General features: G+C 41.4%; 1 protein-coding gene across 1 annotated transcript in view; it reads left to right on the forward strand.

Annotated features, from left to right (window-relative positions):
• Positions 1 to 2,567: 2,567 nt before the first annotated feature.
• Positions 2,568 to 17,387, forward strand: part of LOC126989312 (uncharacterized) — a 42,817-nt gene continuing 27,997 nt past the window's right edge. The window contains exons 1-3 of the mRNA XM_050847954.1: positions 2,568 to 2,709; positions 13,706 to 13,813; positions 16,883 to 16,968. Coding sequence (XP_050703911.1) covers positions 2,676 to 2,709; positions 13,706 to 13,813; positions 16,883 to 16,968 — 228 coding nt within the window. The 5' untranslated portion in view covers positions 2,568 to 2,675. The remainder of the gene's footprint in view (positions 2,710 to 13,705; positions 13,814 to 16,882; positions 16,969 to 17,387) is intronic.

Raw genomic sequence — 17,387 nt, forward strand, 5'->3', positions numbered from 1 at the left:
GGTTAAATTCATTAGTTTTCTATTTATTTATTATGTATTCGTTTTTGGGCATTTTCATTAGGTGAAAAAATGTCAAAAAAATAATAATGAGCTAAGCGCTTAAGAAAATGAGTTGTGACCACCTCAAATATACATGATTACTATTCATCAGTACTTTTCCATACAGTAAATAATTTGGTTCCTCCATTAAGTTTTGATAACTGGTGGTTTTCTCTAAAGGTCTGGTTCACGTGCATTGCTATCCTGGATCCTTTCTCTGAGCTTAATAGGAAAAAAATGTGTCATAGTTATAGGTTTTGACATAGACTCCGTATCCTTGACTTGTGTCGGAGGGCTTTGCCGCAGCAGCTCGCTGGATAGGCGGCAACACTCGTGCATAGTCGGTTAGTAGCGAACACCCAGTGCTTCAAGTAAGTAGTACCCCGCGCTACACTCCCTTGCTGTCGCTGATATTGCTTTATTGTTTCTTGCTTCTAATTCAGCGGTTCTTAACCCGGGGGTTGTGATCTTGGAATGAAGTGAGTCGTTTTGAGGAATATTGGATTTTTTCATATGGTGTAAGGTTTTCTGCATGTTATACCGTATCTACAACTTCTGTAATAAATTATAAGTGGGAAGAGTTTTACAATCTGTGATAACTTGCTAATAAGCCAATGAAGTAGTCAAGACAAATACAAATTCTAAACTATTATTTTGCATTTAGGAATACTAAGCTATTATTTTGCATTTAGGAAACTAGTAGGCTATTATGCATTTAGGAATACTAAACTATTATTTTGCATTTAGGAATACTAAGCTATTATTTTGCATTTAGGAAACTAGTAGGCTATTATGCATTTAGGAGTACTAAACTATTATTTTGCATTTAGGAATACTAAGCTATTATTTTGCATTTAGGAAACTAGTAGGCTATTATGCATTTAGGACAAGACATTCAAGGAACGTGTTTTGTGTGTATATACGTTTGTGTAGATGTAGTGTAGCTTGACTGACATAAATGTTAGCGTGTGTGTGAAACAATATGTAGAAGGGAACTGTAGCAAGACGAGGACAGGCAATAGAAGACAAACGAGTAACAAAAATACTTAACAATGAAGACGCGACACAACAGACAGGGAGACATTGCACACGAGTACACTTAATTAGTCTATGGTGCAGCGCCACATTTTCTTGGGTCACTGGGAAGCAAAGCACACCGCTTTCAGCGGTGGCTACTAAGGGCTCCACGGGCATTCTATCTTGACGGTCCGTTTATTCTACCACACGGATCGGGGTGAGGCTCGCGCCATGACCCGACCTCTACTTTATTTTGTTTTTGCCGGAGAGTTTATATATGGGGAGTGGATGCAAACCCCTCCCCAACCAGCCTAGATCAGGGGCTGGACTTTTTTTTTTTTTTTTTTTTTACGTCTCCGCCTATTGCGCCGTAAGCTTGCTTGAGGGCATGGATGGTATTCCGCCCAGCCCGTCATGGCGCAGGCACCTGTTTATAGTGGCGCCATCTTCTCTTGGCTCATGCTGCCCCCCGGAAGACTTTTTGATTCTTGGACGGTTTCCTCTAGAGTCCGGGTTGATGGGTGGTCTTCAGGACAGCATTTGGGTAGTTTTAAGCCACTCGGCGGTGACTGAAAAATCCGAGGTGGTAGCGTGGGGATTCGAACTCGTGTCGTCCATCACGTGGTGAATGTGGGCCCAGCACGCTACCACTTCAGCCACCACCTACCCTGACTGACTCCTCACCATGCATAGGGCAGGGACGCAGGACTCCTTAGAGGATTGATCCCCCAGTTACCCCAAAAATGAAGCATAAATAGGAGAGAAAAAAAAAGAGAGACAGCTCGGGTTAATTGAAGACAGTTCATTCGTCACCCAGATTAACCTGCCCGTTTCATTCAGACCTAATTTAACCGATTCCACGCGTTCCTTTATATTATGGAAATTGACCAAGCCTTCTTAGGCCTCTGTGAATAAAAAAAAGGCCCTGCTTGCTATCCTCGGGCTTGCCTCTCCAGTAAAATGCGTGACCCCTCTTAACCCGGTAGCAGCGACAGGCCAAATTTGTGGCTTTATCGTGTAGCAGCGACGGGCCAAATTTGTGGCTTTACCGTGTAGCAGTGACGGGCCAAATTTGTGGCTTTACCGTGTAGCAGCGACGGGCCAAATTTGTGGCTTTACCGTGTAGCAGTGACGGGCCAAATTTGAGGCTTTACCGTGTAGCAGCGACGGGCCAAATTTGTGCCTTTACCGTGTAGCAGCGACGGGCCAAATTTTTGCCATGATGTAAACCCCAAAAAATAGATGATGCATAAACTGATCACAAATGCGTTGATATATATTATGAATTCGCTTGCGTGAGTGATGATTTTTTCTCATTTTTTCTCGCTTAGAGGGGCCTTTAAGGAACATGATCCCCACTGCTACCGGGTTAAGCATTTTATGTATGTCAGCAAGCAACTTCACCTCACTGAGTCTCACAACATCCATCTACCTGTCCTTCTATTTATCCATTTGCCTATATCTGTGTAATCTAACTATCGATCAATCAATCTAGCTACCTCTGTTAATCGAGGGAACCAATATCTCTTTTCTCCCCCACAGCGACGAGAAGCACCCAGCGCCACCCCACGCTGAGCCATCTTTCCCTTCAACGAGACTCAGCCACAACACAGATCATCATGTCCCGCACTTTCTATTTGCTGCTTTTACTTGGTGAGATCCTTTGTTATGGCCCTTACCTGCAAGCATATGTGTGTGTGTGTGTGTGTGTGTGTGTGTGCAAGAGAGAGAGAGAGAGAGAGAGAGAGAGAGAGAGAGAGAGAGAGAGAGAGAGAGAGAGAGTATGCTTCTGGCCAGTTACGTGAATTAGTTTTGTGTACTTTTGGAGACTCTTTGCTCAAACTCTATCTTACAACATGGCAGTGATCTGTTTCCCAGCACAGTGGCACCTTACTTGCAAATGTCTTTCAGCAACCGCCTAGATTGATATAGTCAAATTATTTACATGGGGCTCTGTGTCATATGTGGGCCGGTTCCATGTCAACTGAACCAGTGCCACTTGCACCAGTACCACATGCACCAGTGCCAACTGAACCAGTAGACAACTGAACCAGTAGACAACTGAACCAGTAGACAACTGAACCAGTGGTCTACTGAACCAGTGGTCAACTGAACCAGTAACCATTTGAACCAGCGACCATCCGAACCAGTGCAACTTGAACCAGTGCAAACTGAACCAGTACTACTTGAACCAGTACTATTTCAACCAGTGACCATCTGAACCAGTGGTCATCTGAACCAGTGGTCAACTGAACCAGTGGTCAACTGAACCAGTAGTCAAGTGAACCAGTGGTCATTTGAACCAGTGGTCATTTGAACCAGTAACCATCTGAACCAGTGTAAACTGAACCAGTACTACTTGAACCAGTACTATTTCAACCAGTGACCATCTGAACCAGTGGTCATCTGAACCAGTGCTACTTGAACCAGTGCAAACTCAACCAGTACTACTACTTGAACCAGTACTAATTCAACCAGTGACCATCTGAACCAGTGATCATCTGAACCAGTGCAACGAACCAGTGCAAACTGAACCAGTAGTACTTGAACCAGTACTATTTCAGCCAGTGACCGTGTAATACAATTTAACCCTTTTCGAAGGCCGATGGTACTGTACTCCGTTGTGTAACCCTGTCATTACAGGTGTAACTCGTTTATGTTAGCATCCTCACTGCACCAGCTTAAACCACGCATACTGAATTAAAACAACAAATTATCCTAGGCTTTGCATTGAATTAAAACAAGAAATAACCCTAGGCTTTGTACTGAATTAAAGCAAAAAATAACCCTAGGCTTTGTACTGAATTAAAGCAAAAAATAATCCTAGGCTTTGTATTGAATTAAAACAAGAAATAAGCCTAGGCTTTGTACTGAATTAAAACAAGAAATAACCCTAGGTTTGTACTTATTTAAAGTAACTTGTCGGCTTCTTCACCATAAGATCTAACTTTAACTGCTAGTCTGTTTGCTAAAAGTACATATGTATTTCTTGGCCTCTCAAGATTGACAGCTTGGGCATTTTGCATTGTTAGCCTATGAACTGCAATGTCTTTTCTGATACCATTCATGAAAGACCACATTGTTGGATGAGAGCACATAAAAAGTGACTTGAGCGAATTATGAAACCCTTCCGTGCAATCATACATTATATTTTTTTTTATTTATTTTTATTTTTTTACTTTTTTTTTAGTTTTTTTCTTTTTCTAGCTTATAACTGTTTTTATATTTCCTTTTCTTGTTTTATTTATTTTTATTTATTACTTTTTGTGAAATATTTTTCACCTTGTGTTTGTAAATGAAGTGTGACCATTTTAATGTAGGTTTCCGAAGGAAATAAAAATACAGTTGAGTCACAACAAATTCTGCTGAACTCGCACATATTTTATGGAATAAAAAATACTCTGAATTGTGAGTAAACTAATTATATTCAGATCTTGAAGAAAAATAAAGTTGAAGAAATATAAATAAAATGCAGTATAACGTTTGGTTACTCTATGGTAACAAGGTAAGTACTGTATATAGTTGCACAGCACTAAATCTTATTTTCTACCCAACAACTTGCATGTGGGCAATTGCTCTCAAATATCGTAACTTGTCGGCTTCTTCACCATAAGATCTAACTTTAACTGCTAGTCTGTTTGCTAAAAGTACATATCTATTTCTTGGCCTCTCAAGATTGACAGCTTGGGCATTTTGCATTGTTAGCCTATGAACTGCAATGTCTTTTCTGATACCATTCATGAAAGACCACATTGTTGGATGAGAGCACATAAAAGTGACTTGAGCGAATTATGAAACCCTTCCGTGCAATTAGTGGTTTTGGTGCACATATTTGGGCATCCTCGTAATGATTCCATAGCTGTGGTTCAAATCTTGGGTTTCTTGCCCTTCCTCCTACTCGAGGTACACGGACGTATGTAGATTCAAAATATGCAATTAGGTCATTGCATTCAGCCTCATCTGGAAAAGCAGCTCCCAACTCTTCAAAGACCTCAGGTACTTCATCAATTGGTACAAAAGCAAGTGCTGGAAGGGACTTGACAGTCATTGCAAAATCACGGTCTGTTTCATACCTGACCTTCAATCCCAATTCATTTACCTTTCTTATCACAGACTGATTTAAATGAAAGAAACATCCAGATACTCTTGATAGAAACTCATTTTGAAAGCATTTATTGCCGCCAACTCAAAATCAAGTAAGATAGTAGAAGGGTTGAGACCTGGATGCAACATTTTTAAAATTTCAATCATACGTGTGTATGTTTCAGCTGTTTTGTTTGGCAAGAGAAAATATATACAAGGGGGATAGGAGTTTCCTATCTTGGCGTGAATAGTATACAACTGAAAGAAAATCAATGGGGTAGTCTCAAATGTTCCATCCCCAATCCATAACTCACTCTGAAGGCAATTTACCAAATCATGTCTCCCAAAGGCTAACATTCTTTGAGGATCATCGACTCCAGAATCATACATGACAATGTCTGCATAATCATTAGGTATCTCAAAGTTTCGAGACTGAGGAGGTGGTTGGATGTTCTCCTCTTTTGGCGTGTTCGCCTAATACGTCGTTCAATGGCAGATTTAACTGGCATTCTTGCCAAGACATCATCGTTTAAGGAACGAGATGGTCGGCGAGAATTGTCCTTGTGGTGGCACGAGTGTTTTGCATCTTGTTTCATTTTGCAAGGGCAACATGAACGTCAGTTTGAATAGAGTCTCCAGAATGGGTGTGGTCAGAGGTTCTTTATAATATTTGAGCCCTTCGTTATTATTGATGATTTACATTTGAAAGTCTTATATTTCCTGCACCTCCAATACTTTTTTCAGCATCCATCCAAGGCTCTTTTGTCCGAAGAATATACTCAAAACCATGATGCACTAGCAATTCTCCACCTCTCAAGGACTGTGAAATATCTAGAGCCATTTCACATAAAAATTATTTGAAGATATACAGTATTATAACTACAAAAAAAGTACGGTTAACTGAGTAGGTGCAACGTGAAAGCACCCACTCTCAGTGAATCTAACTAACCCCCCTGGGCCTGGTGGGCGGCGCCCGGCCGGCCACTGGCGCGCCCTGGGGCCGCAGGCAGGATTTGCCAGACGTGTGTTAAAAAAATTGGCACACTCTTCCCGAAAAAAGGTTCAGATGGTCCCTTAAACGATGATGTCTTGTCAAGAATGACATTTAAATCTGCCATTGAACGACGTATTAGACGAACACGCCAAAAAGAGAACATCCAACCACCTCCTCAGTCTCGAAACTTTGAGATACCTAATGATTATGTAGACATTGTCATGTATGATTGCACGGAAGGGTTTCATAATTCGCTCAAGTCACTTTTTATGTGCTCTCATCCAACAATGTGGTCTTTCATGAATGGTATCAGAAAAGACATTGCAGTTCATAGGCTAACAATGCAAAATGCCCAAGCTGTCAATCTTGAGAGGCCAAGAAATACATATGTACTTTTAGCAAACAGACTAGCAGTTAAAGTTAGATCTTATGGTGAAGAAGCCGACAAGTTACTTTAAATAAGTACTAACCTAGGGTTATTTCTTGTTTTAATTCAGTACAAAGCCTAGGCTTATTTCTTGTTTTAATTCAATACAAAGCCTAGGATTATTTCTTGTTTTAATTCAATACAAAGCCTAGGGTTATTTTTTGTTTTAATTCAGTACAAAGCCTAGGGTTATTTTTTGCTTTAATTCAGTACAAAGCCTAGGGTTATTTTTTGCTTTAATTCAATACAAAGCCTAGGGTTATTTTTTGTTTTAATTCAGTACAAAGCCTAGGGTTATTTTTTGCTTTAATTCAATACAAAGCCTAGGGTTATTTTTTGTTTTAATTCAGTACAAAGCCTAGGGTTATTTTTTGCTTTAATTCAATACAAAGCCTAGGGTTATTTCTTGTTTTAATTCAGTACAAAGCCTAGGATTATTTTTTGCTTTAATTCAGTACAAAGCCTAGGATTATTTTTTGCTTTAATTCAGTACAAAGCCTAGGGTTATTTCTTGTTTTAATTCAGTACAAAGCCTAGGCTTATTTCTTGTTTTAATTCAATACAAAGCCTAGGATTATTTTTTGCTTTAATTCAGTACAAAGCCTAGGGTTATTTTTTGCTTTAATTCAGTACAAAGCCTAGGATTATTTCTTGTTTTAATTCAATACAAAGCCTAGGATTATTTTTTGCTTTAATTCAGTACAAAGCCTAGGATTATTTTTTGCTTTAATTCAGTACAAAGCCTAGGATTATTTCTTGTTTTAATTCAATACAAAGCCTAGGATTATTTTTTGCTTTAATTCAGTACAAAGCCTAGGATTATTTTTTGCTTTAATTCAATGCAAAGCCTAGGATTATTTTTTGCTTTAATTCAGTACAAAGCCTAGGGTTATTTTTTGCTTTAATTCAATACAAAGCCTAGGATTATTTTTTGCTTTAATTCAATGCAAAGCCTAGGGTTATTTCTTGTTTTAATTCAATACAAAGCCTAGGGTTATTTTTTGCTTTAATTCAGTACAAAGCCTAGGATTATTTTTTGCTTTAATTCAGTACAAAGCCTAGGATTATTTTTTGCTTTAATTCAATGCAAAGCCTAGGATTATTTTTTGCTTTAATTCAGTACAAAGCCTAGGGTTATTTTTTGCTTTAATTCAGTACAAAGCCTAGGGTTATTTTTTGCTTTAATTCAGTACAAAGCCTAGGATTATTTTTTGCTTTAATTCAGTACAAAGCCTAGGATTATTTTTTGCTTTAATTCAGTACAAAGCCTAGGATTATTTTTTGCTTTAATTCAGTACAAAGCCTAGGATTATTTTTTGCTTTAATTCAGTACAAAGCCTAGGATTATTTTTTGCTTTAATTCAATGCAAAGCCTAGGATTATTTTTTGCTTTAATTCAGTACAAAGCCTAGGATTATTTTTTGCTTTAATTCAGTACAAAGCCTAGGATTATTTTTTGCTTTAATTCAGTACAAAGCCTAGGATTATTTTTTGCTTTAATTCAATGCAAAGCCTAGGATTATTTTTTGCTTTAATTCAGTACAAAGCCTAGGATTATTTTTTGCTTTAATTCAGTACAAAGCCTAGGATTATTTGTTGTTTTAATTCAGTACAAAGCCTAGGATTATTTTTTGCTTTAATTCAGTACAAAGCCTAGGATTATTTTTTGCTTTAATTCAGTACAAAGCCTAGGGTTATTTCTTGTTTTAATTCAGTACAAAGCCTAGGATTATTTTTTGCTTTAATTCAGTACAAAGCCTAGGGTTATTTTTTGTTTTAATTCAGTACAAAGCCTAGGGTTATTTTTTGCTTTAATTCAATGCAAAGCCTAGGATTATTTTTTGCTTTAATTCAGTACAAAGCCTAGGGTTATTTCTTGTTTTAATTCAGTACAAAGCCTAGGGTTATTTTTTGCTTTAATTCAATACAAAGCCTAGGATTATTTTTTGCTTTAATTCAGTACAAAGCCTAGGGTTATTTTTTGCTTTAATTCAGTACAAAGCCTAGGGTTATTTCTTGTTTTAATTCAATGCAAAGCCTAGGATAATTTGTTGTTTTAATTCAGTATGCGTGGTTTAAGCTGGTGCAGGGAGGATGCTAACATAAACGAGTTACACCTGTAATGAAAGGGTTACACAACGGAGTACAGTATCATCGGCCTTCGAAAAAGGGTTAAATTGTATTACACGGTCACTGGCTGAAATAGTACTGGTTCAAGTACTACTGGTTCAGTTTGCACTGGTTCAAGTTGCAATGGTTCAGATGACCACTGGTTCAGATGGTCACTGGTTGAATTAGTACTGGTTCAAGTAGTAGTACTGGTTCAGTTTGCACTGGTTCAAGTAGCACTGGTTCAGATGACCACTGGTTCAGATGGTCACTGGTTGAAATAGTACTGGTTCAAGTAGTACTGGTTCAGTTTACACTGGTTCAGATGGTTACTGGTTCAAATGACCACTGGTTCAAATGACCACTGGTTCACTTGACAACTGGTTCAGTTGACCACTGGTTCAGTTGACCACTGGTTCAGTTGGCACTGGTGCATGTGGTACTGGTGCAAGTGGCACTGGTTCAGTTGACCGGCAACCATGTGGGCCCATTAAGATGGGATATGTTTTAACTTATGTAAGGCAGAAACACTGAGCTTATCATATTGTGGCGCTCCACTATCCTGGGTGTAAAATGTGGCACTTTTGTGCAGGACCTTTACCTCCAGAACCTTTATCTCCAGTTTCCTTTCCAACCGTTCTATCTCTGCTGTGGTAGACGGTCACTGTTCTTCCCCTAAACCTATCAACAGTGGTGTCCCGCAGGGCTCTGCCCTATCTCCCACTCTCTTTCTATTGTTCATTGATGATCTTCTTTCCAAAACAAACTGTTCTCTCCATTCCTATGCCGATGACTCTACTCTGCATTACTCAACTTCTTTTGTCAGAAGACCCTCCCCACAGGAACTAAACAATTCCAGGCTGGAGGCCGCAGAACGCCTAACCTCAGACCTTACTATCATTTCCGATTGGGGCAAGAAGAATCTGGTGTCCTTCAACGCCTCAAAAACTCAATTTTTCCACCTATCCACTCGACACAATATCCAAACACCTATCCCCTATTCTTCGACAACACTCACCTATCACCTTCTTCAACACTAAACATTCTCGGTCTATCCTTAACTCAAAATCTCAACTGGAAACTTCATATATCTTCTCTTACTAAATCAGCTTCCTCGAGGATAGGCGTTCTGTATCGTCTCTTCCATTTTTCCCCCCTCTCAGATGCTATCCATATACAGGGGCCTTGCCCGTCCTCTTATGGAGTATTCATCTCATGTGTGGGGGGGCTCCACTCACACAGCTCTCTTGGACAGTGTAGAGTCAAACGGCCGTACCATACATCTACCCCGCCACCTTCCTCTTCCTCTCCCCTTACACGGTGTCCCCTTTCTGTTGGGAACTATAACTTGACCTCGACCCCTTCCCTCGCTAGAGGTTCTTAGAGTTGAGTTGGTAGCCTCTGCAAACGCCTCTACATGGAAATCTTGATTATTGAAGCAATATACATACATTAGTGTGATCATACTATATAGTGTGATTATACTTTGGTGATTATACCAAATAAAATGGTTGATTGAATGGTAAATATATAGGTATAATTGCGTACTTAGCGTGAGTGAAAAGGTTGGCATCTCTGCGCGGCCCATGCTTCCACCCCTCCACCGCTCCACGCAGTCAGTCCAGGGGCCTACACGTGCCCGCTGCTACCACTTCTCTGCCCCTCGCTACCATCCCGTCAAGCAAGGAGCCGTTAGAAAAGTGATCGAGCCCCATCGGAGCTATAGCAAAAGACTACCTGCTTGAGTTAATTAATCAAGCAGGTGTGTCGACACGACAAGGGTTAAAAATCATGATACAACCCGAAAGTTTTTAACAACATTTGAAGTTATTTGTTTAAAAAAAAAACTTTTGCCGCTTCATATTAGATCAAATAAGTATTATTATAATTCCTGGATCATTTACTACTATATTAATGAAAGAAACGGCAGGATTGACGCATACAATATGCGAAGGGGCTGACAATGATGTGCCTGTCTCGACCCCGTGCCAGATTCCAACAATTTCGCCCACTAACACCTTCCCTTCCCCTCCGGAAAAAAAAACTTCGAAAATGGCCGAAGAGGTTCTACAGTCGAAGAGGTTGCCTTATGGTACGGCCGTAAGGCTCTTCGTCTCATCAACTCCTCTGCTCTTACAGACGGTCTTCTACCTCTTAAATTCCGTCGCCATGTTGCCTCTCTTTCTATTTTCTATCGATACTTTCACGCTGACTGCTCTTCTGAACTTACTAACTGCATGCCTTCTCTTCTCCCTCGGCCCCGCTGCACTCGACTTTCTACTCTAGCTCATCCCTATACTGTCCAAACCCCTCATGCAAAAGTTGACCAGCATCTTCATTCTTTCATCCCTTACACTGGTAAACTCTGGAACAGTCTTCCTTCGTCTCTATTTCCTCCTGGTTACGACTTGAACTCTTTCAAGAGGAGTGTATCAGGAGGCCTCTCCACCCGAAATTGACCTCTCTTTTGTCCACTTTTCACTTTTGCCTTCGTAGGGAAAGCGATTTCCGAGCTTTTTTTTTACATCTTTTTTGTTGCCCTTGGGCTGATGCCTTTCCTGTAAAAAAAATAAAAAAGAAAATTTTTTCTTTACAAAAATTCACAAGTGACATATATTAACTATTTCACCCGTAGGTGTTTTAATCTTCCCTTGCTTGTGGAATTGATGAAAGAGTGCATCTGACAAAGTTAAGACTTCAATACAGGCGTCGCAATGCAGATATGTGTTTAGGCTATGCAAGACGAAGCCAGCAATATATGCAATTATTTTGGTGCAGTACCTTGAAAGAAGCCAGGCCACAATCACAAGCTTTCTGCCAATACCAAGATGACCGCTGGTCGACTTGACAGGCTACACTTTTTCCAAGAAGGGGGAGCTCCTATCATACCCCCAGAGGTGAAACATTCAAGCTTCATGTCAAGTCGAGTCTTGAAATGTAACGATACTGTGTTTCCTCTCCAGAGACTGAAAGACCTGGCATGTGTTCATGAGTATGCAGTGGCAGTCTCACATCGGTTTATAGTATTTCCACGAGAATCTGGCGGGCGGGAGGTGGCGGCTGGGGGGTCAGCCAAGGTCAGCACCGCCCCGCGTCCTGCCACACACTTTCAACACCTCCCTCTTCCTCTCATATGTCAGATATTTACTAAGATTTTTGCTTGCGCTGGAAAATATTGAGAAAAGTAGCACTGGCAGGCTTGCTGGGAATCAGGACCAATATAGGGCTCTGCCGAGTAGAGCTGTCATAAGGAGAGAAAAGAAGAGGAATGTCAGGACTTTCGCTGAGAAAGTCGAGGGACATTTCAATACAAATAATCTCTGACCCGCTTACCGAGCCCTGAGGAAACTCCGCTCCAAGTCTCCCTTTCAGGTGAGCGTTTTCCGAACAGCAGATGCATACCTCGTGTTAGATATGGATGAGCGGAGGGCTCGTTTGGATTAATATTTTGAGTAGTTATAGTACATGGCAGACCCTCTAAGCAGGCAATTTTCGGTTGCTGGGTTACAAATGGCGGATGCTGATCCACAAACCTCTCTTAAGGTCCGAGAGGCTGTAGCGAGGCTGAGCGATGGAAAGGCAGTTGATATATATATATATATATATATATATATATATATATATATATATATATATATATATATATATATATATATATATATATATATATATATATATATATATAACATCAGGTTACCATCAGTGCGGAACTGCTCAAAGCTGAAGAGAGGCCATGATCCGCAGGATGCATGCGATATTGACTGCCGTAGGCAATCCGGAACCATTCCTCCGGATTGGAAAAATGGGCAAATCGTCCCTATATGGAAAGGTAAATGGAACAGCCAAAAATGCAACAACTTAGTGTAACAGACAAGGTGTTTACCCATCAATTGCTCATGGCAGATTTGCAACCAGTTACTAAAACTGCAGAACCCTGAGCAGTCCAGGTTCATGCCTGGTAAATCGACACCTACCGTATTCTAGCGCTTCGTGTATTGGTGGAGCTCCGACGTGAGATTCGACAAGGGATTCTTGGACCCTATGCAGATCTCAAGAAGGCGTTTCATTCACTGCATCGGGAGACACTCCAGGATCTACTGCGACTCCGTGAGATTCCTGCAAGGACCGTTGGTCTGGCCTGTACTCTGGGGCTGAGTTCTATGAAGTGTGTTAGTGGGGGAGGCGTGTAGAAAAAAAGCCCGCTACTTGCCGCTCCCAAAACAGAAGATAGTATAGAGTGGCTAAAAGAGAGGTCAATTTCGGGTGGAGAGGTGACTTGACACACTGTTCTTGAAAGAGTTCAAGTCATAGGCAGGAGGAGATTCAGACGAAGGAAGGTTGTTCCAGAGTTTACCAGTGTAAGGGATGAAAGAGTGAAGATGCCGGTTTACTCTTGCATAAGGGGTTTGGACAGCATAGGGATAAGCTAGAGTAGAAAGTCTAGTGCAGCGGTGCCGCGGAAGGGGGGGAGGCATGCAGTTAACAAGTTCAGAAGAGCAGTCAGCATGAAAATATCGATAGAAGATAGAAAGAGAGGCAACATGGCGGCGGAATTTAAGAGGAAGAAGACCGACAGTATGAGGAGGGGAGTTGATGAGACGAAGAGCCTTTGACTCTACTCTGTCCAAGAGAGCTGTGTGAGTGGAGCCCCCCCACACGTGAGATGCATACTCCATACGAGGGCGGACAAGGCCCCTGTAAATGGACAGCTTCTGTGCGGGGGAGAAGAACTGGCGGAGACGATACAGAACCCCCAACCTCGACGAAGCTGATTTAGTGAGAGAGGAGATATGGAGTTTCCAGTTGAGGTTTTGAGTTAAGGATAGACCGAGGATGTTTAGTGTAGGAGAATGTGACAGTTGAGTGTTATCGAAGAATACGGGATAGGAGTTTGGTTTGTGAAAGTTAACAGTAAATAAATTATGACTGCCATTTTTTTGGCTTGAAGCTCTGCTAATCCAAACAGGACCGGGTCAGATGCTGTTTGAAATGACGGAATATTACTGTTCGTAATCCCTTCCTCCCTCTTCCTGCAGCCCCCCACGGAGTCCTCCTCACCAGCCAAACGAGAGAACTACAGGTCAGCTTCATCCACCCTGAGTTCCCTGTTGTCAAGATTAAGGCCAACTGCGACCCGTCTTCAGGTAAGGACACACACACACACACACACACACACACACACACACACACACACACACACACACACACCACTCAATATCTCAGTGGTTAAAAGCTCTGCGCTGTCAGGTTTCGCGGCCTGACAGGCATAGGTTCGAGCCTCGCTCAGGTCGGGATTATTCCCCTTACAAGGAGTGGTTACTGTCCCCCCTTGAGCAAGGGAGATGGGGGATGTGCTGTGTGGAGATCCTGGTAGTATCCAGAGATAGACTATAATGAGCTTGCTTTTGTCAGGAAAATACTTGCTGGTAATTGCCAGTCCATCCCTTGACCAGGCCGTGGTGAATTACACATACACATGGTTAGCACGCTCACCTCACAGCCGAGAAGTTCTGGATTCGATTCCCTGGCGAAGTGGAGACGGATGGACAGTCTCTTTCAATCTATTTTCTCTCCCTTTTTTTGGCCTTTGCCTATGATACTTCTTTATTCTCTCCTATTCCTGATCCTCGAATAGGTCTCCTGTGGCCACTTAGTTGAATGCGGATCTTGATTTGATTTATTTCTTTGTTGTTAGCGTTGGACCATAAGATTAAATCCTGCCAAGGACCTCTGATCCACCACATCCTGATATCTTAAAATATTGATTGACACCCAAGTAACTCTTGTAACATCTTGTAACTCTTTGAAATTACTTGGAGTAACATGAGGATTCAAGTTGACTTTAGAGAATCATATTAGGAAAACTACCCCTATTTCCCATAAGGTTGTGTATTGTTTTTAACTTTTTTCCCCTTAATTTTACCCTTTTTGAGGGCTGCGGTCCAGTTTGGATATCGGCAGCTCCATCTGGCGTGTGCTTCCAGACGACTGTTCCTCTTTTTCACAATGATAAGTTTGCAGCAAAAGTCAGCACCCCCCGGTGTCTCATTAGGCATCGTTTTTGTCTACCTTTTTTTTATATATTCTTCTCCTAACTCTGCCGTCGCTCTTTCATTTTCATGTCCTTGTCTGTTCATCGAGGTTTGGGTCTTAAGATTTTTATTTTATTTTTATTTTCTCTTGATGCTCTTTCATAAATCTCAGTAATAATAATAATAATAATAATAATAATAATAATAATAATAATAATACAGGTAACTCGATTTACGCGAGTTTGGTTTAAGCATTTTTTAAATAACGCGGGGTCCAAAATCCAAATAAATGTTTAATTTACACGTTTTTTCACTTATACGCGATATTTTATGGAGTGGCCACCATATGTCTCAAGCAACTGGACTCATACGGCGCCGCGGCCACACAGCTGAGCTCAGTTCTTCCTGTGCGCCACTTGAACAACAATACAGTACCCACGCTGCCACGCTACTCAACAATAGGGGTGGGCAGGTACCGGTACCAGTATCGGTACTAGCGGTACCAGCTATACGGTACGGTACCAGTACCAGAGTGCTCGGTACCGGTACCAATACTAGCCAGCCGTTCATGGTGTCCCTCATTTCTTCCTCACACGAGTGAGGCTGAGACTGAGTGCCTGAGTGGATATCTCGGTGATAGATATTCTCTCTCTCTCTCTCTCTCTCTCTCTCTCTCTCTCTCTCTCTCTCTCTCTCTCTCTCTCTCTCTCTCTCTCTCTCTCTCTCTCTCTCTCTCTCTCTCTCTCTCTCTCCACTGAATGAAGTGAATGAGCATATTATTCCCACCATCACTCGTAGGTTATGACAGACAACTAGGCAAGACAATTCACACGGTTCTGGTGACACGCGGCATGCAGCTGTTTGTTGTATGCGTGTGGTTGTGTGGTTTGTAAACAATGCAAATGGCGGCCGGGCTGGTATTGCGCGAAATAACTCGTACAAGACTCATGATGTACAGTTTCTGATATCATATTTACCCCATTATTCTCACTAATATTAATTAATAATGAACACATGGATATTTTTTCCAATATGATTTTTTATGTAGCTTGTACTGCTCCTTAGTCTTACAATCGTAAGCAACCTGTGACATCAAGATCAAGATCATACAAATGGCGCCCGACGAAAAAACAGGACAACAGCAAGGCTTGGGCGATCGTCCACCGATTTAATTTTTGTATGGTATTTATTAACTCGCCCTGTATTCTATGGTAACATATTATAAGACAGCTATGGACTATGAAGGATTATAAACAATAATAAAGGTAAGTTTGCCGTTGTTATTGGGTAAGACGAAAGACAGACCCTTAAAAACACCCCAAAGAAAGAAAATCATTAAAAAAATTTACATTCGACGTATAACGCGCAGGGCTAAACTTTCAGGCATTTTTTATGTGAAAAAGGTGCGCGCTATACGCCGGAAAATACGGTATTTATTTTTCGACAGAAACCTACCTCTTGTTTGATTTACATTGTTTTTGATTTACGCGACCTCTTCAAGAACGCAATACTCGCGTAAATCGAGAGTTACCTGTAACAGATAAATAAACAATCATTCATATTTACATCACAAATTCACAATATTTCTTTATTTTCGTGTTCTTAACAATTTGAAGTATTCCTAGTAGCATTCAGTACTTAACTCCTGTATTCCTTCCATCTCCGGCTGTGTGACTCTAAAGCCGGCCACACACACGCAGGCCCGCCCTGTCCGGCCGACGAAAAGGGGGGGTTGTCGAGGCCCACACTCACACAGGCCGCCTCATGAAAATATACAGTACACGTCAGACCACCGGGCTACATGAAAAACACCCCGATACCCGCCCCTTTTCGTCGGTCGGACGGGCCGGGCTTGTGTGTGTGTGGCCGGTTCGTGACAGCAAAAGCCAGTCACGTATCCACATAAGGGTTTCAATACGTGCCACTCCACCCTGCTTAGCTAAACTTAGAAAAAGACAACCAGATTTTGTTAATTAATTTCTCTCTCTCTCTCTCTCTCTCTCTCTCTCTCTCTCTCTCTCTCTCTCTCTCTCTCTCTCTCTCGCTCTCTCTCTCTCTCTCTCTCTCTCTCTCTCTCTCTCTCTCTCTCTCTCTCTCTCTCTCTCTCTCTCTCTCTCTCTCTCTCTCTCTCTCTCTCTCTCTCTCTCTCTCTCTCCTACTCTGTACTGTATGTTATTGCAGGTCGAAAGATGATTTTGGATGTTTACAAGTGCCCCATGAATACAAGTCAACCATATTTACCAGTGTCGTTAAAGGGAGTCTGCGAGGTAAGTGTGTGTGTACTTCTAATTTGACCCTTAGTTATACTTGCTTCATGGTATTTAAGTAAAGCGTCGCTCTACACATAAAAGTACATCAATAAGCTGTTGACTCGGTTTCTATTGTAACAGGCAATCCGTTGAAATGATAAGGGATACTTTTTTTGCTTTTCCATCTCTCTTATGCGCCGCACTGTAGTCCGACACATGAATGAAGTCAGTTTGGGAGTGGCCTACGAGATCCCTGCATCTCGAAGGAGAAAGGAATCCCTAGTAAACATTTTTATTTTGGGTGTGACCGGGGTGGTGCAGATACGGCGCCCATCGGCAGAACAAGGCCTGGGACTAGCCCAAGTCTATATACACCAAGTCAAGTCATACGCAGGTTTGTGGGAGGAGACACGGCCGAGGCGTGGTTTATGCGTGAC

The sequence above is a fragment of the Eriocheir sinensis genome, chromosome 6 (assembly GCF_024679095.1).
Source record: "Eriocheir sinensis breed Jianghai 21 chromosome 6, ASM2467909v1, whole genome shotgun sequence".
NCBI lineage: Eukaryota > Metazoa > Arthropoda > Malacostraca > Decapoda > Varunidae > Eriocheir > Eriocheir sinensis.